The sequence below is a fragment of the Carlito syrichta genome, unplaced genomic scaffold, assembly GCF_000164805.1.
Source record: "Carlito syrichta isolate Samal-C Ts95f unplaced genomic scaffold, Tarsius_syrichta-2.0.1 Scaffold301031, whole genome shotgun sequence".
In the NCBI taxonomy this organism is placed as follows: domain Eukaryota; kingdom Metazoa; phylum Chordata; class Mammalia; order Primates; family Tarsiidae; genus Carlito; species Carlito syrichta.
This window is the reverse complement of record NW_007245127.1, coordinates 178,835-203,689: the sequence shown is the minus strand read 5'-3', so window position 1 is coordinate 203,689 and position 24,855 is coordinate 178,835. Positions and strand designations below refer to the sequence as shown.

Genomic DNA, 24,855 nt, shown 5'->3' with positions numbered 1-24,855 from the left:
GAACCCACGGGCTCAGGCAATCCACTCACCTCAGCCTCCCAAAGGCACGGGATTATAGGCTGAGCCACCGAGTCCGGCTCAGAGCCTGGTCTTGAAGCTGGACCCTTTGCCTCCTGTTCCATCTTCCTTCTGGCGAGGGAAACCCCAAAGGTGCTATTTTAGAGAGGCGATGCCCTAGCAGGGACCGCTTATAAACAGAGAGACCCTCATGGTTAAGAGCATTTTTAAAGTCCAATCAACACAGGTGTGGCTCCCACCCAGCTCCACCCCCAGTAGGCTGTGTGACTTGGAGCAAACTACTTAACCTCTCACCTGTGAAGTGGAGGTGATTATAGTATCTCCCTGGCTACGCTGTTGGGATTCATCAGACACATATATAAAGCCACCTGGTATTTGGACAAGGAAATACACAATAGCTGTTGTGTCCACTGTTGTGTCTGTCAGGAGGGTTTCTACCCGAGAGATTGGAAGAAGATAGGCTTGTTTGTCAGGCTGTCAGGGTCGGTGACCTCAGTGGTACCCTGGAGGCTGACTGCACCTCCCTTTCTTCGTGGGTAAAAGGAGATCGACCGTGTTCTTAGGTCCTGGGGAGGCCTCTCTCCAGCTGAACATTCCTCCAAAGCCCCAGCAGGGGGAGCCGCAAGCCAGGGACTGGCCGCAGGCCCCCAGGAAGAGTCCCCAGGCAGGAGGTGGCGAGGGTGAGAGCGAATGAACCCCAAACGCAGTTCTCCGGGGGGCTCACAGACAGTGGAGGAAAGAGGCGCCCACCAGGACCATCTCTGAATTCACAGGGGAGGAGCTGGGAGTGTTTAACCTGGAAACTTCACATACGAAGGGGACCCCAAAAAACTCGGAATTTATTTATAAAAAACTGTGTATTTATTCTTAACATGTTTAAACTTCAGTCTCTTCAGAGTATTCTCCGTCTCATGCAATACACCCATCGAGACGCTTTTTCCACTGCTCAAAACAGTTTTTGGACTCATTCATTCTGATGCCTTTTAGTGCTTCTGCCGTCTTTTGTTTCACCTCTTCCACGTCGTTTCCCTTTGAGGGCTTTTTGCATCAGGGAAGCAAAAAAAAAAAGGAGCTCAGGGCAAGATCAGGTGAATAAGGAGGGTGGGGCGTGGAGGGGGAGACATGCTGTTTTGGGTCAAAAACGGCTGAACACTCAGTTCTGTGTGGACAGGCGCACTCGGACGTAAATCACCCATCATGAAATGGGCAAATGTGTTGAAAGGATCTCCAAAAAAATAATTTACTGAAGCCAAAACTGTACCCCACTAGGTACAAGTTCTAAGCACCCGTTGGCATCAGCGTACCAGCTAACATTGTTATGAGAGGTTGTGTTCCGCTTCAGTGAGTTTTTTGGAGATTCTTTCAACGCATTTGTCTGTTTCATGATAGGTAATTTACATGAACAACCTGTCCACACCGCACTGAGAATTCTGCAGTTTTTGACCAAAAAAAACCCGGCATTACCCCTATGCCCCACCCTCCCTATTCACCCAATCTTGCCCCAAGCAACTTTCTTTGTTTGTTTGCTTCCCCGGATTAAAAAAGTCCTCAAAGGGAAATGTTTTGCTGATGTGGAAGAGGTGAAATACAAAATAGTGGAAGCTCTAAAAGGTCTCAAAATTGACGGATTCAAAAACTGTTTTGAGCAGTGGAAAAAGCATCTTGATAGGTGCATTGCCTCAAACAGAGAGTACTTTGATGTTGACTGCAGTTTAGACATGTAAGAACAAATACACAATTTTTAATAAATAAATTTCAAGTTTTTTTGAGTCTCCGCTTGACTTGAGCTCCAAGTCATCAAGGGGGTCTTGAAGCTGTAATGACTGCTTCATGCCAGCGCTGTCAGGGCTGGAGCAAATCTGGGGGTCTTCCTAGTGGGGAGAGCAGGGCATGAAGGGCGAAGGACGCTGAGGGCATCTGGACTCTTGCTCTGAAAGTCCCTTTACCGCCCACCCCTCACATAGGCGTCTGGACGCCTTTCAGCCAGTGGCATGCTGCCCCCTAGAGGGCGCTGGGGACAGAAGCCTGAGGCTCAGAGAGGAGCAGCTGTGCCTGGCGGCTGCCAAGTATGAGCTGGTGGGGAGAAGCGAGCATTTCCTAGGGAGGAGCATCTGTCCTGGTGTCCCCACCCTCACGCCACCCCTTCTCTCCCTCAGGTAGTGGCCATCGACCTGGACGAGGGCCTGAACGGGCTGGTGTCCTACCGCATGCAGGTGGGCATGCCCCGCATGGACTTCCTGATCAACGGCAGCAACGGTGTGGTGGTCACCACAGCCGAGCTGGACCGAGAGCGCATTGCCGAGTACCAACTGCGGGTGGTGGCCAGCGACGCAGGCACGCCCACCAAGAGCTCCACCAGCACGCTCACCATCCGCGGTGAGGGTCGGGTCGGGGGTGCTCCTGCTGTGTGCCAGGCCTGTGGCTGTTGCTAATGGGGCAGCCTCCTCACCTGGAGCCATTCAACACAGCAGAGGTTCCCCTGTCTCCACCGAGTTCAGAGTGCCAGCAGAGCCTTCTCCCCAGCTGGCCATGGCCTTCAATGCCCCAGGGTTCAGAGGCAGTGGCCCTGGACCACTGCCAAGGTGCCCCATCCCTCCCAGCCTCTGGTGGCAGCAACGGCGGAGAGAGTTCGAGCAGGGACAGGGACCCTAAGGGTCACGAGCAGGCAGGGAAGGTTGCAGAGCCCTTTGTCTTCTTTATTTTATTTCATTTTTTTGAGTTGGAGTCTCACTCTGTCACCCAAGCTGGACTGCAGTGGCACACTCACAGCCACCACAGCCTCGATCTGCTGGGCTTAGGCAATCCTTCCACTTCAGCCTTCCAAGTAGCTGGAACCACAGGCATGCGCCACCATGCCTGGCTACTCTTTTGATTTATTGTAGAGATGAGGTCTCGTCAAGTTGCCCAGGCTGGTCTCAAACCCGTGGATTCAGGCAATCCTCTCACCTCAGCCTCCCAAAGTGCTAGGATTATAGGCATGAGCCACTGCGCCTTGCCCCTTTGAAAGGTCAAAGTTTTGAGTTGAAGATGTGAAGGGGACTCCTCCCTCCTGTGGGTATGGCACTCCTGTGCCCATGGAAGGGCATTGCCCTGGGTGAGGACAGCTGGGATTCCCAGACTCCCTAAGATTCCTCATCCCTGGGGCTCTCATGCTAATTTCCACTAACTTTGCCTATTTAAGGGCAGGGCCAGGTACTATTTCTTTATCCACTCTGGATGTGTCTTTAATTTTCAGAACATATGGGGACATGAGCTGTTACCAAAGAACCAGAAATACCCCCAGGGAAATAAGCACAGAGCTTATCCAGCAAGATGTGACCTGTTCTCTAGACCTGCATGTCCCATCCCAGCTCCTTCCAGCCTCTGTGGGATGCTGGGGTGTGTTGGGGTGGGTAGCTCGGCACAGATACACACATTGACCCTCCTCAGTTGAGACCTAAGATGGTGAGGATTACAGAGGGACTAGAGAGAGCACAGCCTTCTCTCTCCTGTGGGTCCAAGGCTTACCTGTGGGCTCCTGGTGCCAGGTTGAAGGCCCACTTCTTTGCTGATGATTGATAGGGAGTTATGTCCCAGTCTTTTTTTTATGAGTTGGAGTCTCACTCTGTCGCCCAGACTGGAGTGCAGTGGCCACTTCCAGCCACCGCAGCCTCGACCTGCTGGGCTCCGGCGATCCTTCCGCCTCAGCCTTCCAAGTAGTTGGAACTACAGGCGCGGGCTACCATGCCCGACTGATTTTTGATTTATTGTAGAGATGAGGTCTCGCCAAGTTGCCCAGGTGGGTCTCGAACCCGTGGGCTCAGGCAATCCACTCACCTCAGCCTCCCAAAGGCGCGGGATTAGAGGCTGAGCCACTGAGCCCAGCTTGTCCAGTCTTTAAGAGAGGAAGGCTCAACAGAAGCCATGGCGTCACATGAGGCCATCATTCCTCCTGGTGATACCACGCAGTGGCCAAAGTGGGGTGCGGGCCACTTCACCATAGAGGTTGCTCCAAGCCATGTCTGCCTAAAGAATTGGGAACTGGCATGCAGAGCTGAAAAAACAAATCTTAATGGAAAATAGATCTTCTGGGGAGAGGGGGGAACTTCAAAGCCAGCTCCCTCCCCTGAAGCCCCCTCACATATGGGGGGTAGGCGTCCTCAGGACTTCAACCCTCCTACCTGTTGCTGTGTGACTTTGGGTATGCCACTCAGTGGCTCTGAGCTTCCATTCCCTCTGCTAGACAGTGTAACTGATAATGCCTTCCTCCCACGGATGCCATGGGGTTATGCTTGGTCCTGTGTCAAGCGCTGCATGGCGTGGCACAGGAGCACTTGTAAATGGTCACCACCACCCTCATTGCCACGATCATCACGTGGTCATGTTAGGTACATGCTGGAGGGAGGCTGTGGGTTTTCTCTCCTCCCTCTGGCAGCATGGGCGGCAGCAGCCCCCGGGAAGCAGGGACACCGGAAGGTCTAGAGCTCTGGCCAGCTTGGCCCAGGTCCCAGCAGGTGTAGGGGGCCCTGGGTGGTGCCCGGGAGGTGTTGACACAGATGCCACTCGGAGCCCGTGACTGCCTTGGACATGAGTGTCCCGCTTGGGGAGGGCTGGAGCCCCTCCTGTAGAGCCGGGCTGTCTGAAGCAAAAGGCAGGCCTAGCCCGGTCCCTGCTCTGCCTGCAGTGCTGGACGTGAACGACGAGACACCCACCTTCTTCCCGGCTGTGTACAACGTGTCAGTGTCCGAGGACGTGCCGCGGGAGTTCCGGGTGGTCTGGCTGAACTGCACAGACAACGACGTGGGGCTCAATGCTGAGCTCAGCTACTTCATCACAGGTGCGGCCTGGCCTCTCCCCAACCACCTCCCCTACCCCCCACCCCATGCCCCCCCAGTCCTCTGGGGCCCTGCCTCCCCCCTTCCCCGATGGAGAGCTAGACTAAATGGAAAGCAGGACGGGGTGGGCAAGAGGCCCTGTCTCTACCATCGGGCTTTAGCCTTTGCTGGTACTTCCCTGAGGATTTACTCTCAGCTGTTCCCAAGGGCTTTGCAGCTAGACAGCTTTGAACTGGCTTTCCAGGGTCCTCCTGACCTGTTGCAGGAAGGGGGAGGCTCTGCCACAGTTCATTCTGGAGGATGGAGCGAGCCAGTGTCGCTTGGAGAGGAGCCCTGGCCCCCACTCTTCCCCAAGTGAGAGTGATGAAGCAGGGACTGTAGGAATGCGGCCTTGTCCTTCCCTGGGGACCCTTTACTCACAAGGAGAATTCCCATCTGTTCAGAGGCAGATGGTTTAGATCTCCCTAAATGGAATGGTTTTAGCTCAAAATGTTGAATAGCCATCACCTGGAGAGCAGTGGAGACAGCTTATGAGGCCAGATCCTAGCTCAACAGGGAAAGTGGGCTGGGATCGATTAGTGATGCCTGCCACAGTGGTGGGATTGGTAGGTAGGGACATACGTGCCATGAGTTTGTCATTCCTGGATTAGAACAGTTTTTCAGCCTTCTTCAGGCCCTGACATATCTGAGAGGTGCTGTGACACATGGGAGGAAGGTGGGGGGTCAGTATTCCACATTCCTCAACCCTTGGACATTTTACCAGCTCAGTCCATGACCTGCCTGCAGCCACATCACACACATGTTGCACGTGCATATGTGTACCTGTACACACGAACAATGCACACGCCAGCCTCCCTGGCCCCTGCCACCTCTCCCCCGGAGCAAGGAGTCCCGACTCACAGCCCATTCGCTGTAGCTTGCTGCAGCCAGCGTGACTCCCCGGTCCTCAGCCTCTCCTTTCAGAGCCCTTCCTCCTCCCCTCCCTAAGGGGTTCCTGGCAGCCTGGACCTCCAAGCGGCCCTGGAAAAGTTTCGGTTACCAAGACCCCTCAAATGGCACCGCCCCATGTCTCAGCTGCCAACATACTTGGTTCTTTCCTCACCCTCCCAGGAGCCAGACTGTGCCCCTTGCAGATGATAACTCAGAACCTGGGGAGCACTGGAGGTTGGGGGGTCAGGGGTCTTTCCCACAAGGGAGCACCTGGCAGCCCCCAGGACGACTTTGCAGCACCTCAGAGTGGCAGATTCCTGCTGAGCTGCTCAGGCCCTCCCAGGTTTTCAGCGCCTGGAGCTAAGCAGAGGCCTGGCCCAAGTTCACCCCAAACCTAGTGCAGTGGCGCCCTCTGCTGCCCAGAACTCCACACTGACTGCCAGCTAGCCAGAGAGGGGTCTCCCGCGCTATTCTGGGAGATCCTTCCTGGCTCCCGTCCACCCCAGAGAGGAGATCCTTGCACTTCCCACCTGTCCCAGAACTTGGGAAGATCAGTATCACCTGTCTCCTGTCCACCTGCCTTTACTCTTCCCTGGGTGGAGTCTCCATGATCCCACCCGGAGAGCTTTGGTCCTCAGCCCATCCCACCCCCAGCCCCCAGGCTTGAGATGAGGGACTGGAGAGTGCCCACTGACCGCAGAGTCCTCGGTCACACATAAAAGCCCCAGCGCAGGCTGACTGTTCAGATGCTTCTGCAGGACAGGCAGGGAGCAGGGGGTGAAGGCCACGGGCCCGGATGCCAGCACACAGGCACACTGGAGCTCACAGAAGGATCGTGTTTCTACTCTGTGAAGTGGAGATCCAACGAACTGGCCCCGGTGCCATGCCTGGTACGTGGGAGAGTTCAAGTAGACACTTATTCCAGGCATCTGGCGCCCCCACCGGGCCCACCCAGGCCACACCCTCGTCAAAGCCCCTCGGGCAGGGCTGGGCCGGCAGCTCAGTCATCCACCGCTGGACTGCCCTGGCGGGTCCCAGGTCAAGAGCAGTCAGGTGCCATGCCCACTCCCAGCCATGATCTGTTTCCCGACCCGAAGCTTCATCCTCTCTTGCCCGCAGGCGGCAATGTGGACGGAAAGTTCAGCGTGGGCTACCGCGACGCCGTGGTGAGGACGGTGGTGAGCCTGGACCGGGAGACCACCGCTGCCTACACACTTATCCTGGAGGCCATTGGTAGGCACCAACCCACTGGCATCCACCCATTCGGGGACTGTGGGCAGAGTTCACGGGGTGCCCTTCAGGGAGCCAGGCCTTGCACCAAGGGCTGGACTCTGCCCTGATGCCAGTGAAGAAAGGGCCACCAGAGACACCAGCACTCCAGAGCACTAGCTGGGTGTGAGGCTCACGGCTCGGGGCTACATGAGAGTCACCGGGATGGTAAGGCACAGGCTACATGGGGCACCCACGTGGAGACACATCACTGCAAAACCCAGGCAAGACAGCAGAAAGGGGGGATGACAGACGCGTGTCGGGTTCGAAGGGTGGTACAAACATGGAGTGGGAGAGGTCAAGGAAGGTTTCCTGGAGGAAGCGGCAGCTGTGCCTTTGAGTCAGGACTTATTTGGTTACAAACTTGAAAATAAACTGACTTCAGCAATATGGGCTCCTAAAACGGGTCCATTGGGAAGTCTAGCTTCAGGTATGACTGGATTCGGGACTCAGGTGATGCCACTAGGCTGCTGTCTCTACCTTGGCTGAGTTTGCGTCCTGCTTGTTGACTTCGGTCTCTGCCTCCCGAGATGGCCCCACCATTACACCCACTCAGTTCAAGTGCAGCGGCAGGGAAGCCAGCACTGCCTCCTTCCCAGTCTCCCCAGCAGAAGCCCTCCCACGAGCTCTGATGAGCTGCATTCCGCCCGTGCCTCCTGAGCCCCTCACCGTGGCCAGGGAAGTGAGGTGTGCTGGTTCGTTAGGCCCGAGTCCCACTCCTATCCCTGGAGCTTGGGGCAGTACCCCTACCTGGAATCCCTGGCCTCAGAGCAGGAAGGGAGGGTCCTCAGGGGGACACTCAGGGCGTGGGCTTCCCAGGAGAGAGCAGGATAGTGCTGACGGCCAGAAACAAGGGATGCCAGCCACAGCCTTGACGGCCAAGGAAGGTTGAGTACACACAAAAACAAGGAGGGTGTTTCAGCAGAGCTACCAGCTCAGTAGGGCCTGGAGATGGGAGAGTCGTGTGTGTGTGTGTGTGTGTGTGTGTGTGTGTGTGTGTAGCAACTGTCTTATGGTGTTGCCTACACTGGGGGAGATGGGAAGACTGGTCAGGTAGGCCTGGATTGCAGAGGCCTAAACATCGGGCCAGAAGTTTGATCTTTGGCCTCTAGGCAGCAGGGAGCCCTTGAGGGCTCCGGAGGGGAGGAGCGGTGTGACAAGGCCTGTGTCTCCTGGGGGCCCCTGGTCCTCCCAGGACCACTCATTTCGGCGTCTGCAGCGAGACTCACTCTTTCCAGCCAGCAGTCTCTCCCAGCCCCCCATGCCCCTAATGCTTCTCTGCCCAGCCCTCCTCCCACCCTGGGGCAGCCACCCCACCCTCTGGAGACCTATCATTCCCCTCCCTTGAGTCCAGCCTTCAGGCTCCAGCTGGCAGGAGAAGGCCTCCACCGGGGCCTTCTGGGTCTCCAAGCTCACACGGATCCCAGCCGGAGCAAAGAGCCAGCCCCTCAGGATGGTGGGGCGGGTCTGGAGAGGAGCTGCAGCCAGCATGGCATCGGCCGGCCTGGGGAGAAGGATGGGGTCACCCTTGGTCCCCTGCCTGCTCCGGCTGCTGGACTCCTCCCTGGGAGACACTCTTGCCTGGACACGCCGCACTGGGCACAGATGTCTCCCTCCAGGAGGAACAACCAAGAGCCGCCCCTGGGGCTGAGCCGAGGCTCCGGTCCTCACCACCTCCCCCTGCTGGGAACCAGAGGGGCAGAGTCCTTGGGTACCTCAGGCTCAGATGCCAAGCTGGGCCTGTGTCCCTGAATGCAGAGGGAGTGTTTGTTTGACCCATGCAGTATTTTATAAGGGATGACAATTCGTTGTGAACATTTAAGTATCAGGAGATCTTATTTAAACGTTCAAATGTGCCATTTCTCTTGAGCAATCAGGAGCTCTGGTGTCCCTGGCCCATGGCTGCCTGCCAGCTGTGAATTGGAGCAGAGGACAGCTACCCCTTGAGGTGTCCCAGCCAGGTGTCTGGCCCAGACGCCTTCGCGCCTGGCCCTGACAGCCATTGGCTGTTTGCTCTTAGTACCTGAATCTGCTCCCTAGGTTTGCCGTAACAAATCACCCCAAACTCAGTGGCCTAAAACAACAGGAATTTATTCTCTCGTGGTTCTGCAGCCTAGAAGTTCAAAGTCAAGGTGTGGGCAGGGCCGCCCTCCCTCCGCAGGCTCCAGGGGAGGCTCCGTTCTGGGCTCTTTGGCTGCTTTAGGTGTTGTTGGCACGTGGCTGCAGCTGCGTGCATAACCCCGTCTCACCTCCATCTTCACAGGGTCGTCTCCTCTGAGTCTCAAATCTCCCTCTGCCTTCCTCTTGCAAAGACACTTGTCACAGATTGATAGCCCACCCTGATAACCCAGAATGATCTCTTTTCGTGATCCTTAACCACATCTTCAAAGGCTCCTTTCTCAACTAAATTAACACTCACAGGTTCCCAGGGAGGGAACGGGAGTTTGTCTTTTTTGAAAGCCAGCATCCAGTGCATGCGAGTGCCTCAGCAACCTCCTCTGCAAAATGGGGATCATCATCCTAGGCACGATTGCGAGACACTGAATGAGCTAGAATAACACCTGACACACAGCGTTATCTAACTATTAGGTACTGTTTGTGTTAGGTGCTATTCCTCATCTAGAAAGAAGAGTCACCCCTTGGAAAGACTGTGGCAGGCAGGACAAGACAGGGCACATCTTGAGCCAGTGCCCAGGAGTGTGCGGGCCCAGGAAGTTTGCCCCTCAGGCAGCCACTAATATTCTGTCCTCCTTTAACTCCTGCAGACAACGGCCCGGTGGGGAAGCGGCGCACGGGCACGGCCACTGTGTTCGTCACCGTCCTGGATGTGAACGACAACAGGCCCATCTTTCTACAGAGCAGCTATGAGGCCAGCGTCCCCGAGGACATCCCCGAGGGCCACAGCATCGTGCAGGCAGGTGGCCCATGCCCCCCTGGGGCAGGCGGCGGGCTGGGGACAGGCAGAGCCACACTCAGCATGCAGGCACACTCTCTGTGGCTTCGTGGTGGAGGGGGACGGACCCCCGCGAGGGGCCAGGGTAGGCTCTGCTCCAGGGCAGGCTCTGCTGTGAGGAAGAGGGGACTCGGCCCCTCCTTCCTCCCGGGGAGCCGGGCTGAGGTCAGGGCCCTGGCTCCCAATAAACAAGGAGGACGCTGGCCTCCCTCCCCTGCAGCCCTCTCGGCATCACCCACCCCACCCTGAAGGGCTTTTCAGAGCAGGGAGGAGATGTCACATTTTCCCGGAAAGGATTCGAGGAGCGAGCCAGGGCCCAGCAAGGCCCGAACAGAGCCGCTTTCACAACGCCCTTGGCCGAGGCTCCCCTCTTGGAAAGTAAACAGGCACAAGAAGAAAGGGCTCCTTTGCCCAGGGAGTGAGGCACAGGGAGAGAGGAGGTTCCTGCCAACCTTGAGTACCCTCCCCCACCCTGCCTGAGGCCTTGGTTGCCGGGTGGGGAGGGAGGCCGGAATGAATGAGTCTCTTCACCAGCTGCGGAGTTTCCGATTTGGTGGCTGAGCCAAACACAGCAAATCTGGGCCTGCCTGCGGGGGCCGGCTCCCGGGCTTGGGAGGGGCAAAAGCGTGGGAGGCTGGGAGTGTGCCTGTGCCCGCCTCCCTGCGTGGGGACCAGGAGGAGGGCAGGAAAGGACTGGGGAGCAGGGAGCATGGAGGGTCCAGGAAGCCCTGGGAAGCCATGGGAGTGTGGTGGCTAGTTCCAAAAGGAGGAAGGTGTGGGGGGAGTCTCTCCCTCTGAGCCTCAGCTTGTGGGCCCTGGACAGCTCCCCTTAACAAAGCTGTGGGACCCACTCCTGGCTTGGTACCTACCACCCCTAGCTTAGTGACAGGTGTCCCAAGGCCTGGGGGTGCAGCCAGACCTCTGAGAGCTCCCTACCCAACCCCAGCCTTTCCTTCCTCGGGCCTCAGGGAAGCCATTCCCCACAGCCCCAGCTTCCAGGAAGAGAGTGCCTGGTGGCTAACAGGGCCTGCAGGTCAGGAGTGGGCAGCTGCACACTCAACTTGGCCTGGGGAGTTTCAGGGAGGTCCTGGGAAAAGAAAACCAGGAAGAGCTTTAGCTCTTTAAAGCAGGCAGGCAGGGAGGAACACAGGCTTTCTGAACCCCCAAGAGTTGGTTTCTGTTTACATAACACTACTCACACTCAATCCAAGAGTTCGTGAGTAATATAGGGCAACCCTGATTCTCTCCATTTCTCAGGGAGGAATTAAGAGTCTGGGTGACTCCTCCATGTCCTTATGTTAAGTAAGTTTCTTGCAAAATTGGACTCACTTTTTAAGGTCAGATTGACCTGGAAGGAAGGCGCAGTGAACCTCCCCAGCAGGGCCTGTCTGGAGAGAAATCTTTCTAGGAGCACCAAGGGAAGAGGCGGGTTCTGTGGTGTGCAGGTTCCCAACAGGACTCTTGTTTTGGGGTGGGGACACACACACCCAGGCTGGGCCACCCTTCACGGAGGAAGCAGAGGCCTCAGGCTTTCATGGGGAGTCAAAGTGAGGAGCTGGATGAAGTCTGGCCCCCTGCAGGCGCCCCAGCTTGCAGGAAAGATGTTGATAAGAAGGACCCACGCTGCCAAGCGGGAAACGTTGCTTGTTGGTCCCCAGAGAGGTGGGAGAGAGTAAGGGCGGTTGCAGGCAGGAGGACTTCACAGAGTGGGTGACATGTGACAGGGAGTTCAGCTTGCCTGGGGTCTGGGGTCAAGATGAGGCTGGAAAGATCAGTTGGAGCCAGATCCCAGAGGACATTGCACACGAGCTAAGGAACTTCACTATATCCAGTTGGCATCGGGGAGCCAGTGACAGTTTAGGAGCCAGAGCTTACTCCTTAAGAAGACCTGACTGGCCGTGCTATGGGTCACAGCAGGGTGGGGTGTGGCAGCTCCCTGGTGGGACCCCGGCCAGCTGACTCTCTGGGACATGAGCTAGGTAGCTCAGGCCGCCCTCTGCCCACTCTCCAAATTTGGGACCTGACCAAAGTGTTTAACTCTGGCCTTGGGAGGACTGGTTAAGGGTTTGGGACTCAGAAGCCCATCCTGGGGTAGGATTGGTTTGACAGGCAGCCAGTAGATGAAGCAATCACCAAAACCACAAATAGCATAACTAGTGTGTCTAGGCCTGAGGTCCAACAGCTGTCCTGAGAAGGTCTGGACCGTCTCACCCAAGGGGAGGCTGCCTCTCTCCCTGGGTGACACACGGAACCTCTGTGATATGTCCTCCTCAGAGCCCAGGTGACATCACCTCTGGCTGCTGGCAATGTCCTGCCTCTTGTCACCCTGTCATGGCACCAACCCTGGCCTCTGAAAGGAGCCTCTTAACCCATCCTCAGGCGCTTCCTGATCTAGTGGAGTGGGCGCCTTGAAGGGGGCTGCCAAGTTGGCTGCCAAGGATGTGACTGTAGTGTCCTGCTTCACCCTCCTCCTGGCCAGCACCCAGGCATCTGATCCAGCAAGATTATCTGGCAGATACTGGCAGGGCCCAGAAAATGCAAGGACAGGGGCTCCCTGGGGCTCCCTTTTGCTTTGGACACTGAGTCAGCACAGATGGCAGGACAGGCCCTTGCCCCCTGCCTAGGCTGAATATTCCACTCGACAGGAGGGAACCTTTGGCCATTCAGCAACTCCTCCGAGCTGGACTTTGGCACCTGGAGCATGGGCAAGGCTTCTGTTCAGGAGCAAGGTGCTGCCTCCAGGAGGTGGTTGGGGCCCTGTCACCAGAGAGGGGCCCTGGGGAGCCCCAGGTTTGCCCTGTGGAGCCTCAGACCAAAGACCCAGAGGGCTAAGGGTACTCATCTCTTGGTCCAGGGATCTTTTAGCAAGCAGCAGCCAGAGGGTCCACAGGGAGGAAGGTACTTTTCTGGGGGCCATCTCTGCAAGGGCACCAGTCTGGGCACACAGAACCACTGGGGGTAAGTGTGTGGCCAGGTTGCTTAGGCCACTGTCTTCCTGCAGCCTGAGATGCCAGGCTCCATCCAAGGCAGGAGATGTGCAGGGGTGGGGCAGCATGTGAGCGGACACCTTGTCACATCTTGGTAGACTCCATGCAGTCACAGTCGCTGCGGTTGTCATCGCGGCCTGGCAGGGGGCGTGGAGGAGCAGCGGGCCGACCTCGGCGGAAGCTGTGCAGGGAGAGGCGCAGCGAGCCCAGGCGCTTCCAGAGCCGGAGCTGGGGCTCACTGGGGCCCGGGTGGTGGGGCATGCACTCGCGAGCCCTGCGGCGGCTGGGGTCCAGCGCTGCCGGCTTGCAGAGCGTCATGAACAGCAGACAGGTGGCCAGCAAGAGGAAAATGCAGGCCAGGGCGATGAGCATGGGGAGGGGGCTGGCTGCCTCTGCGAAGGTCCCTGGGGGTGCCGGAGTTGAGAAGGCGAGGGGGCTGATAGCCGGGGAGCTGGTAGGGCTGGGGCTCTCTGTGCTCATGACTCCTGCAAAATCACCAGGGCAGAAGCTCAGGGGCAGACCAGAGGAACCCAGTCGGGGGGAGGGGGAAGGGGAGACTTACCTGGGAATACCGATGGGCTGGGCACTGCTAAACCAGATGGCATCATGGCCGTATTGCAGGCTGGGACAGCGAGACCCAGCAAGGTGACAAGTCAAGGCGCACACACACTGAGGAGTGACAGAGCTGGGCCTGAGCTCAGGTCCCCTCTCGCAGAGACAGAGGGCAGTGGCTTCAGCATTTTCAAATCAGTCCTCATCATCTACCAGAGAGTCTTGGACCTGAGAACTTGGGATTTAGGACCAACTCCATCAATAACTCTCTGTGTGGCCAGGAATGAGTCGTAAATGATGACACGCTGTAGCTGGGGAGACCCTGGACATTAACTAGCGCCAAGGCTGCAGGCAGGGAGCCCACGAGTATGTTTCATTGGGGCCTTGCAGTGTTTTCATAAATTTAATTGTGAATAATTTTTTTAAAACAGTAAGAGTTTTCATATAAATATCTGGGCACCTGGCTTCTCTAAAAATGTCAGAATTCCACCTTTGGCCACGCAGGGCCCACCTTCCTGCCTGATACCAGTGGCTGGGGCTGAGTAGTGGCTGCCCCCTCTAGACAGGACACACTGGCCCCCAGCTTGCCACACTCCCCCACAGGCCCACCACACACTTACATCACCTGTCTGTCTCTGTGGGCATTCCTGTGGCTGCTTTCGGAAGCAGTCTGGCCTGCTCCCGTGACAGGAGGGAAAACTGAGGCTCAAACGGGAATAAAGCCAAGCCCAGAGCCACGTTGTGAGCAAGTGGCCTAGCAAAGGCCAGAGCCAGGTGAATCCTGTCCCCATGGCCCTGCCACCCCACTGGCCCTGCCCTCTCTCTAGCTCAGTGAGGTATTCTGGGAACAGGTGGGAAGTAAGCCCCCAGGAGGCGAGGCTGGAAACCTCCCCAGAGACATCATCCACCTGCAGGGGCATTTCTCTTGTCAGTTAAGATCATCCCGGTAGAGAAACACAGCAGATGGTCCTTGTAGGTAGAAAACCAGGCTGAGCCTTTGGTTGAATATGTCTGAGGTTGCAATAAAAATGCTTACAGAGCCTGGCCACAGATAACATGTGACCAGAGGGGACAGGTGGGCAAGGCTACCTGAGGACAGATGATGCCAATGCCAGAATGCAGACCCAGTGTGGTCGACTCTGCCAACTTCCCAAGAGAAGCCAGAAATCTGGATTTTTCAGGCAAACATCCCTGATGTTTAAATCTTGGCAACTAACCCAAATTTGTTTAAGACAAGGATGAAGGTGGGAGAGAGGACACGGCAAAGGCCAAGTAAACTGGATTCCAAAAACATTTTAAATGAATTTTCAAACATTGGAAACACGGCACAGGCCAAACAAAACACACGAGGAGGTTGCCTCCAGCCTGTGGGCCAGCATTTGTGACCTTTGAATTCTACTCCCACAGGACAGGAAATCCCAAAGAGGGTCTAAAACAAACATCATTCTTTCTGTTTGACCTTGGAGTCTTCCATGAGGCTGGAGGAGAGTGAATTTTCCTCCTTCCTATAGTTAGTCTCAACCACAGTCTTCTACCACCGAACTCTGCAGGAGCAAAGACCTCAAGCTGTGCCCAGGCCCTGCAGTTGTCTGTAAAGAATCCCTGTCACAGGTCCTAGGGAAAGAAGCAGTCGCCCAGCCCCCACCCCAGGGAGACCTAGCCCCACCCCAGGCACTCACCAGCAGTCGTAGGACCTCACTCCTGGCTTCCAAGCCCAGCAGACTGAGGGCAGGCCGAGCACCCCACCTCCCACCAGTTTCTTACCACCACTCCTCCCAGCATTCCCAGACAGAAAACGACCCCTCCCTGCACCCAGCTGGAAACTCTGATGCCCGTCTTGCTGCCCAGGGTCCCCGCCTTCCAGGCATCAGGTCCGGAGAGCGCTCTGGCTAGGCAGCCACACATGAGTTGGCCTTCCTTGAGCCTGAGCTGGGAGGAGGGAGAGGGTGTGCCCACTGCCATCTCCCACGGGGAGAAACCAACTGTCCCACTATCCTATCCTGAGTGATGCTTGGCTGGGAGTAAGAAACGAGCAGTCTGAAATGGGGATGCTTCATCCTACTCGTTCTAATGTTATTTCTAGGCCTTTGAATGAATTTGGAGACCCCGTCAGGCTTCCAGGCTTCAGGCCTGGGACCCACTTTAATAAAAAGCCAGCCTGGGCAATATAGCGAAACCCCATCTCTACAAAAAATCAAAAAGTTAGCGGGGCGTGGTAACGCACACCTGTAGCCCCAGCTACTCAAGATGCTGAGGTGGAAAGATCGCCTGAGCCCAGGAGATCGAGGCTGCCGTGAGCCGTGATGTTGCCACTGCACTCCAGCCTGGGTGACAGAATGAGATACCAACTCAAAATAAAAAAATTAAAGGACGAGTGGAGTTGTAATTAGCATCTGAGTAGTTCCTGTGGCCCCAAGAGAGTCCCAAGCGCTTGAAAACAGCAAGACCCCATCCCTGGAGCACAAGGCAAGTCCAGCTGCCAGGCCCTTGACACTCTGCTGATCAGCCAGAAAGGGCTGGCTGGTTCTGGGGAGTTGTCTCGAGAGCCTCTGAAGCCTCTCCTTCCCACTGGAGTCAGGGCACACCAGCAGGCTCTGAGCTTGACATACCTCTGCAAGTTCCCTCTAGAACCATCTTTCTTCCCTCAGAGTTCCACAGAACAGGGCCTGCCAAGGGCCTTTGTTTCTCCTCTCTGTAGAACCAGAGGGATTGCCTGGGTCTGAGCACACCCTCACATCCTCCCCAGGTCCCCCAGCAAGGGTGACCCCCACTTCCCTCACCAAGCCTTCTCCTTCAGTCCCTAGGCACTGACCTCAGAGCCAGCCCTCGGCAGTCCTGAGCTCGGTGGACAGGTCTTTTCAGCCGTGCAAGGGAAGCCCGTGACCAGGTGGCCGTGACCCCCACCCTGCCCTAGGCCCGGCAGAGTGGGCCTCACTCTCCAGCTGGACCTGGCTTTGTCTGGAAGAGTTTGGCCCTGCCTTGGGGGAGGGGACAGCCAAGGGGGTAGGGAGGGCAACTGCACTGGGGAGAAAGAGACGGGAGCTGTCCAGGGGAGCTGGAGGGCCCCCAGCCTTCCAGGCCTCACTCCAGCTGTCTCCTTGGAGCCTCTCGGGGGCAGAGGCGCTGGGCAAAAGGGTGCAGGGGGAGGGTTTTACTGCCTCTGGGGCTCCATGGCCCTCACCTTCCCCCTTGGAAGTTTGAATGGTATGGTCGGTGGCAGCCAGCAGGTCGCTATTCAGTGCCTGCCAGCCTCCAGGTTACCCGGGAGAGGGGCTACAGGCCGCACGGCGGGAGGGGAGCAGGCGGAGTGATGGGCCCTGCAGCTCCTCCTGCAGCATCCCTGGCTCCTCCCTGTCCAGGCTTCTCCCTCAGATTCTCAGAAAAGCAACTTCCCTTTGGAGGTGTCTGGCTGCAGAAGTGAGCAGTGAGAGGTACTTTCAAAGGTCAGAGAAATCACAGAGCAGAAAACACAGGGCTGGGGGATGCCAAGGCCATGCTCCTTACAGTTTGGGTGGGCCTAGGAGACCCTTGATGGGGGATGGTTCTCTCCAAACTACCCTCACCCCCCGCCCCCCCCCACACACACACACGTACACACACATCCCATCCCCAGTCTCCTTTCTTCCCGGAAACCACAGCTTCCCTGACAACCAGCTGTCTGCTTAGGAGCCTAGGTCTTAAGCAGCTTCCCCATCCATGACCTCCAAGCTCCCAGAAGTACAACGCAGGGGAGGAGACTTGGTTCTGCCCAAAACCTGAAGCTGGAACACACCCCCAGTTTTTTACTTTTAGCTCTTCCCTCCTGACTTAGACCACCAAAAGAAGCACTGTGCCAACCTCAGAATAGATGGGAGCTTTCCTGTAGACTGTCAAAGCTGGAGAGGCCATTAGGGGTCATCTCATTCAGCTCCCACCTCTCTCAGGTGACAGAACTGAGGTCTAGAGAGGTGTGACCGTCCGGGGTCATCCAGCAAGTTAGTGGTGGGGGCTTGGTGCACTCCCCCTGAGCTGAGTGGGCAGGTAGGCCTGGGGAGGCAGGCATCTGATGTTCCTGGTGCCCAGAGCCCCCTTTGGAAATCCCACGTCCTCACTTTCCTTAACCTCTTCCCAAACCGCCTGGACATCTCATCTGTGGCCCCTGTTCTCCTGCGAGGGCAGAAAGCAAAGCTCCTAGGTTGGGGCAGGCTACCAGAGGAGGGAGGCTTTGAGGAAGTCTCGCCATGAACAGACACTCAAGGGCGTGCTCCAAACAGCTCGGCTCTCTCCCCGTCCTGATTCCTTCCAGATCTGGTCTTTTGAAGCTCCCCACCACATCCCTCCACCTTCCTGCTCTTAAGATTTCTTAGGGAAGAGGGAGAGTTCTGCATAGAAGGGACAGCCCAACCATCCCCAACTCTGGTTTAAATCAAGAGACCCTCCCTGGAGAAGGTGGCAGAATTCATAATGTCAACTTTCACCACCTACCCCTGTGCCAGGCACCAGCCAAGATGCTTTTCAGAATGACATCGAACCTTCCCATCAATCCTGCAAGGCTTGGTGCCCATGTCTGAGCCTGACCCAGAGCTCCTGTTCCTTTTGCTCCAACATACTTCCTCTCCTCCTCCCATCAACATGCCTTTCAGAATCCTGAGACTGAATACTTCAGGCTCTGTTGTCCGTCAAGTCCAGCCAGGCCAACACCAGCTGTGAGGCTGACCATCCTCAAGCTAGCTTCCATCCTGTCATGCCGTGCTCCACATTCTTCTGAGGCTCCCACTGCTCCAGTGCTGTTGATTGAGCTCCCCCGCCTTCCAGCCATCCAGCCAGATGCCTCCGGGGTCCCAGTTTCCTGCTCTGCCCCCACCGCAGCCTCTGCTTTGCTCACATTGTTTCCCAGCCGGAGTATTCTTCCCAGCCCTCTCTGCTCAGCCAGAGGCCCCAGTCCTTCCAAACTCAGCTCCCTCCTCGGAAACCTTTGGCCAGTGCCACCCTCAGTAGCCTCTGCTTTCTTGATCTTTGTTGGCAGGAACCCTCTTCTCTGGAAGTTTGTCCAGGGGCAAATATGAGGAAGCCTGTGTGAGGGCTTCAGGTAACAAGAAACAAAGCCCCATTCAAGAGGAGACGTGTGCTGGAGCCACACTGGGGTACCTCCTGGGATCAAGGGAAAAGTTACACGGGGAAAGAGGCACAGCTGGGCTCCTGGAATGACTGGGCTCAGGGCCCCAGATCCTGCAGGGCTCTGTGTCGTGTCTCTTGCATCCATGCTCTCCAGATGTCAGCTTAGTCCCTCTCTCTGGAGATCTGCCACTCATTCGTTCACAGATTCCTTCTACATATAGTTGGCTCCACCATGTGCCAGGGTCACTGCTTAGAGACTAGCATACAGCAGTGCACAAAGCCCTTTCTTTCCGTGGGAACATGGGCCATAGGCAAAGGTGCAGTGTATCAGAGACTGATGGGATGGAGAAGGCCAGAGTATTGGAGTGTGGTCTACAGTTTCATGCACAGTAGTAAGTGGGGACCTTATGAGAAGATGATTTTTTTTTTTGAGATGGAGTCTCACTGTATCACCCAGGCTGGTCTCAAACTCCTAGCCTTGAGTGATCCTCCTGCCTCAGCCTCCAGAGTCGCTAGGATTATAGGCTCAAGCCACCACACACCTGGAAGCCTGGGCAAAGGCCCTGTGGTCAGCATGGGGATGCATTGGTCTTCAAGAAATAACCAGGAGACTGTGTGTCTAGAGCAGGGTTAGTGAGGAGCGGTGGTGGGAGGTGAACAGAGAGGCGGGGTTGGAGAGAGGAGAGGGGCTGTTGATAGTCCCATATCTCACCACCAGAAAGACTGCCTCTGGGTCCAAGGCCACCAATCCCAGAGAAGGACGTGATTGGCTTGACTTGATCAGATCCCCACTCCTGGACCTAACCCCCAGGCCATTGTGGTGGGGTCAGTAAGAACACGGCAGCACCAGTGCCCAGCACGGGGTTGAAGCAATAGGTGGAGAGAGTAAGAGGGGCAGATCCAGAAGAGGCAGGAGGGACCAGGGCAAAACAACTCACCACAGATCACAGGAGGACGTATTGCAGCCCTGTGGGAGGCTTCCCAGCCAACCTCAGGCCTCTCTGCTCCACCATGCAGGGGTTCTTTGCTTGTGTGGGGTGCACAGTGGGTAGAGTAGGTGCTCCATTTTGGGCTTGACAGGACGCGCCTTGGAGCCGGCTGTGATTCTGCCCACAGCCTCCAGGCTGGACTCCTTGTAAGAAGGGGTGTGCGCCGGGCAGTGTCTCGGAGTGAGAACAGTACACCCTCAAGTCCCACCTGAGGCAACACAGAAGCCCGAGGCCCAGCCAGGCAAGCCGGGTGACCTGGAGCTAGACTGGTGGGATCGTGTGCATGAAGAAATGTGGAGCCGTCATTTGGGAATAGGGCTTCTAGGCTTCCACAGTGACCTTACAGTATAGACACCCAGCTGTGACCAGAATGGCTTCAGGCCAGGTAATAGAGGCAAGAAGCCACCGTGCAAACCTGCCAGCCACCCTTCGCAAGGCACCTGGGCCCTCAGAGGCTGCCTGGTGGGAACTGTGGAGGTACGGGGCCCACGCCTGTATCCGGCAAGCTGCTGGGCCTCCACGGGCCTTCTCCCTGCCTTCCCTGAGAACCTGGAGGAGGCTTGGGGCAGAGTGGCCCTGGACAGGGCAGCATGGGGCTCTCGGTGGTCAGACATCCATGTGGGGGGCGAGGAGACACACGTGTCCCCCTTACTTCCCACATCCCCAGGTTTTGGCAAGATAAGGTGGGGTGGGCCGGAGGGAAGGAAGGGGCTCTACAAACTTCTCTCCCTGCTGGTAGAATTCAATAAGTAACTCTGACGTCTTGCTATCCCTCAGCTGAAAGCCACAGATGCGGACGAGGGAGAGTTTGGGCGTGTGTGGTATCGCATCCTCCATGGTAAGTGGGGAGTCCTAGGCTGGGGACCAGCCCTTCTCCCCTAGGGGAGGGCAGGGCTTCTGTGGGCTGCCACAGGCCTGGGGCTAAAGCCAAGGAGGGCCCCTGGATTGCACATCAGGGGCGGCACTGGTGGGAGGAAGCAGGGAAGTTCTCCACACGTTTGGGGCGGGGCTGGAGGGAGGAAGCAGGGAAGTGCTTCACTTGTTTGCAAGTGGGGTGCTGCATTTGACTGCCGTGCCCAAGGTCCCTCACTTCCCATCGTGGGACAAGTGAGAGGTGGAGAGAAAAGGAGGGCCGATCCAGAAGTGGAGGGACCAGGGCCTGGCAAAATGACTCATCACAAATCGCACAGGACGACATGTTGTGGCCCAGCGGGAGTCTTCCCACGGGGAATACAGACCAGGGCAGCCCCTGGCCACGAGCTCCCCAAAGACTGCGTCTCCTCGGTCCACTAGAAACAGGTGCCCATCCCTGAGCCAATCACTATGGCTAGAGAATAACACCTGCTGACCTGCCCACCTCTGGAATCAGGGGTAGGGTCATTCAATGCAAACTGTGTGGACTGAGAGTAGAGGAGGGTGGATCCCCAAAGGAGCATCGGGTGCTGTTCCCGCGGAATGGGGAATGGGCACTGGGCCCACCCAGGGATGTCCACTAAGTCCTGGCTTCGAACACTCATGGAGAATTCGGTTTGGGCCCCTGTTTTTGTAGTGCCCCCAGATTCTTCTCAAATACTCAGATTCTTCTCAAATACTCAGAAGGTCTCACTCCACATGCATCTGGAGGTGTGGGGGTCCAGAGAGACCCTCAGGCCTCCCAGGAGGCAGGGACGGGGCACTTCTGCCCCAACCATGCCAGGTCAGAGAACCCTCTTGCCATGGTGGGATTCAGCCAGGTTCCCACGACCTCTGGGCAGGGTCGACGTTCCTAGGGGCCTGGGCCCCCCTCCTTTCTCCCACACCACACGCGTCCTGCTCGGCAGCCCATGCACCTCTTCTGTCCTTCCACGCAGGGAACCATGGCAACAACTTCCGGATCCACGTGAGCAGCGGGCTCCTGATGCGAGGGCCCCGGCCTCTGGACCGGGAGCGGAACTCTTCCCACGTGCTGGTGGTGGAGGCCTACAACCATGATCTGGGCCCCATGCGGAGCTCCGTGAGGGTGAGGCCAGGGGCGGGCAGGGCCAAGGCCACAGCCGGAGAGGGCCACAGCTGCGGCCTGCCGGCGGCAGGGCTTGGGTGCTCAGACTTTGGCGAAAGGTGTCCAGCCAGGGCTCTTGGATGTCATTTTGCTCTGAGCTTCAGTTTCTGCAGCCATGGGAGGGATTCAGTGATGCCGATGTCTGTCCTAGGGGATGAAGGAGGTACCCTTACATGCTAACCTCTGTGTCCACACACTAACCCCCATCTCACATAGATGGTCTAGAAGGTGCAGATGCCAACCTCATTTTACACGGGAGGAAACTGAGGCACAGAGAAGGTGCTAGTGATAGAATCAGGACTTGAGCCCATGTCTTCCGAGTCCCAGTTCTGAGTCCCAACAAAATGCCAGTCACCTCTCCCAGCCATCTGTGCCGTGAGATCCAACTCAGCCTTAAGCTCCCCAAATGGTCAAAAACATGTTCCCAGTGGCTAGTTGGGTTGTACACACTCCTGCCCAGCAGCAAAGGGATGACGGCAATGGACGAGATGCTCTCCCCAGGCCACCCACGCCCCTGCACACTCAGCAGCTCCCAGCTCCTCCCCCTAAACCCGTGGGAAGTGAGTCAGACCGTGGATGTCAGGAGTAGGAGGGAGATGGGGAAGGTCAGCAGGGACTTTACCCGGACAGAGTGGGGTGAAATGGGCTCCCCTTATCAACCCCATCTCCACCCCCTGCTTCCCCCGGCTGGAAACCATGAGCTGCGATCACCCGGTGCTCACGGTCATGCAGGGGGCGGGCTGGGGCAGGTGACTCAGCTGTGGCCCAGCTCCCACCAATGTCCCAGCAGCTTTGGGAAGAGACACGTGGTCCTCGCTGCGGCCCCTCTGAGTGGGACCTGCCCAATGGAGAGGGCTGTGGGGTCAGATCCCCTGGTTCTTACCAGGCGTCAGTCACCAGAATGTGTGCCAGCAGTCCCCCACCTCCTCACTCACCTCATGACGGAATCGCTTACTCACGTGCTGGTACACACACCCACGTCGGAGCCTGCCCCTGGCGGGGCCCGCTTCAGGCCACAGAGTGACTGATGTCATCCAAGCTTGGGTTGGGCCCTCGACTTCAGGCTTCTGAACCACAGCCCTTCTGGTGGCCCCCTCACTGCCACACTCCGAGAGTGGTGGGCACCTGTCTCCAGGGCCCGCTCCTATCAGTGCCTCAGCATTGTGGCTACAATCTTTTTTAGCCACAAACCTTTAAAAAAAAAAGGGTTTACGACATCCCAGGGTACTGTGTAAAACAGACCAAACAGACTGTGCCAGGGTGGGGCTCCCAGAGCCACAGCTGCTTGGCCCACCCTCCTCCTACCTGTTCCTCTCCTCGAGAACCCCAAGGAATAATAAAGCCCCCCCCGGAGTACCCAGCATTTTTCTAAACACTCATGTACCTTAACTCATGTAACCCTCATGATAGCCCTATGAAGGAGGCACTGTTATTACACCCATTTTACAGATGAGGAGACTGAGGCAAAGAGGAATTCTCAGACATGTTTAGGTCACACAATGCTAAGAGTAGAGCTGGCTTCACCCCAGGGGCAGCCAGCTGGAGTCTGTCCTCATAACCATGTGCCACGTGGCCTCACATGAGGCTCATCAGCACAGAACAGTGCCTCATTCCCAAAGGGTGATTTTCAGGTGAGAATGTGGGGGCTGGCCCTGGGGCAGGGGCTTGGTGGCATCGTGGTACACAGCCTCCACTCCCCTAAGGCCCAGGAGAGCCGGGACCTCCCTGAAGATGATGCAGGACTCCAGCTTTGCCCTGGACTCATATTCCCAGCAGCAGTAGACGTGGCTTATAGGGAACATCCACATTCTCCAGATCCTGTTTCAGAGATCAGGGACAGCCCAGAGGCAGAGCCAGGGAGCATGGAGTGAATCGGTCCTCGCAGAGACTGGGTGCTGGTGCACGTGGCACATACACACACACACACACACATGCACGCCTACACCTTCTCTCCCATTGCCGCTGGAGGGCTCAGCACCGGACAGAAAGCAGGTCTGGCTCTCTGGGGAGCCCTGTAGCGCCCCTCTTGCTCAGCGAGAACTTGGCAGACCTCTGCGTTTCCTGTACAGCTGTGTCTCTCAGGTTTGCAAACCACACACCATCTTGTCGCCTGTCTCTGCTGCTAAAAACAAGGCTGAAACCAACAAGAGGATGGTGGCCAGTAGCCAGACTCACTGGGGACTGGACACACCCAGGCTCAATGCCACCTTGCTCATCTCTTCACTGTTCTGTCACACTGGCCCTGTTTTTTCTCCACGACCCTTGGCGTCAAGGTCATTTGGACAAGCAGCCTCAGGAAGGGGAAGACTCACAGTTTTGAAAGATGGGTGGTTAGTTTCTGTTTATAGAAAAACAGTTCCCAAAATCCATCCATGCAAATTCCCCCCTACACACACCCACCCCACCCAGGACCTCTCCAGCCAAGTTCTGGGTGAAGCCAAATTTAGAAGTTTCCAGCCTGTGAACAGCTGTGCTCAGGGGTGCGCACTCTAGTTTGCATAGTGGGATCTGGGTGTCTGGACATGACAATTCTGATGACACAGCAAGGCTGCAGGAGCCCCAAGAGCAGTGACGTGGAGAAACCAGAAACCTTTACCCCACGTGCCTCTCCGCCCCTGGCTCTGCACTCTGCCCAGCCCAGGGTCCTTCACTAGGCAGGAGCTGTCTTCTGTTTCTGTCAGCCAGAAGCCCCTTCACGGCTCTCCTGCTAATCCCAGCGGAGCCCTGAAAAGAAAGCAGGGCTGACCCCAGAGACAACAGTCAGAAACGAGGCATCCATGCTTCTGGTCCATGCACCTCAGGCCCCTCCATCAGCACTGGTGACCATGTGTGGTATCTGTGTGAGGCACCATTTCCCCTTCCCCGTGTGCTCCCCTCTCCATTCTGCCAGCAAGTTCCTGCTGGCGCTAGCACTATTCGACTGGGAGGAGGGTACCTCTCCTGTTCTGGGGCCTGCTTACCCCAGCACAGAGCAAAGGGATAAAAAGTTGGTAAATTGGGAGCCAGAGAACCCCTGTCCCCTTTCCAGCCCTCTAAGTTGCTGTGAGGCCTTGGGCAAATCACTTCCCCTCTCTGGGTCTCTGTTCCCCAATCTGTGGAAAAGAGACAGAGGCCCTAGGCCTCGCTATGGCTTCTTGAGCACCCGCACTCGGCAGCTATAATTCTGTGACACCCTCCCCTCCCCTTCCAGACAAGCTTGCCTTTCAGA

The 24,855-nt window shown here is 56.8% G+C and overlaps 2 protein-coding genes across 3 annotated transcripts in view; one reads left to right on the top strand and one right to left on the bottom strand.

The window, feature by feature from the left end:
• CDH23 (cadherin related 23) overlaps positions 1 to 24,855 on the top strand; it is a 379,551-nt gene that overhangs the window by 268,980 nt on the left and 85,716 nt on the right. For both annotated transcript variants that reach the window (XM_008054754.2, XM_008054753.2), the window contains exons 24-29: positions 2,175 to 2,394; positions 4,682 to 4,834; positions 6,882 to 6,995; positions 9,797 to 9,945; positions 20,387 to 20,447; positions 21,460 to 21,608. In XM_008054754.2, the coding sequence (XP_008052945.1) occupies positions 2,175 to 2,394; positions 4,682 to 4,834; positions 6,882 to 6,995; positions 9,797 to 9,945; positions 20,387 to 20,447; positions 21,460 to 21,608 (846 nt within the window). The remainder of the gene's footprint in view (positions 1 to 2,174; positions 2,395 to 4,681; positions 4,835 to 6,881; positions 6,996 to 9,796; positions 9,946 to 20,386; positions 20,448 to 21,459; positions 21,609 to 24,855) is intronic.
• CUNH10orf105 (chromosome unknown C10orf105 homolog) lies at positions 13,056 to 13,451 on the bottom strand. Its single transcript, XM_008054752.1, has one exon. It carries the CDS (start codon positions 13,449 to 13,451, stop codon positions 13,056 to 13,058), a length of 396 nt encoding a protein of 131 aa, XP_008052943.1.

Bases quoted from the DNA above. Each gene is read 5' to 3' on its own strand.
- CUNH10orf105 (XM_008054752.1), bottom strand. From the start codon at position 13,451: ATGAGCACAGAGAGCCCCAGCCCTACCAGCTCCCCGGCTATCAGCCCC.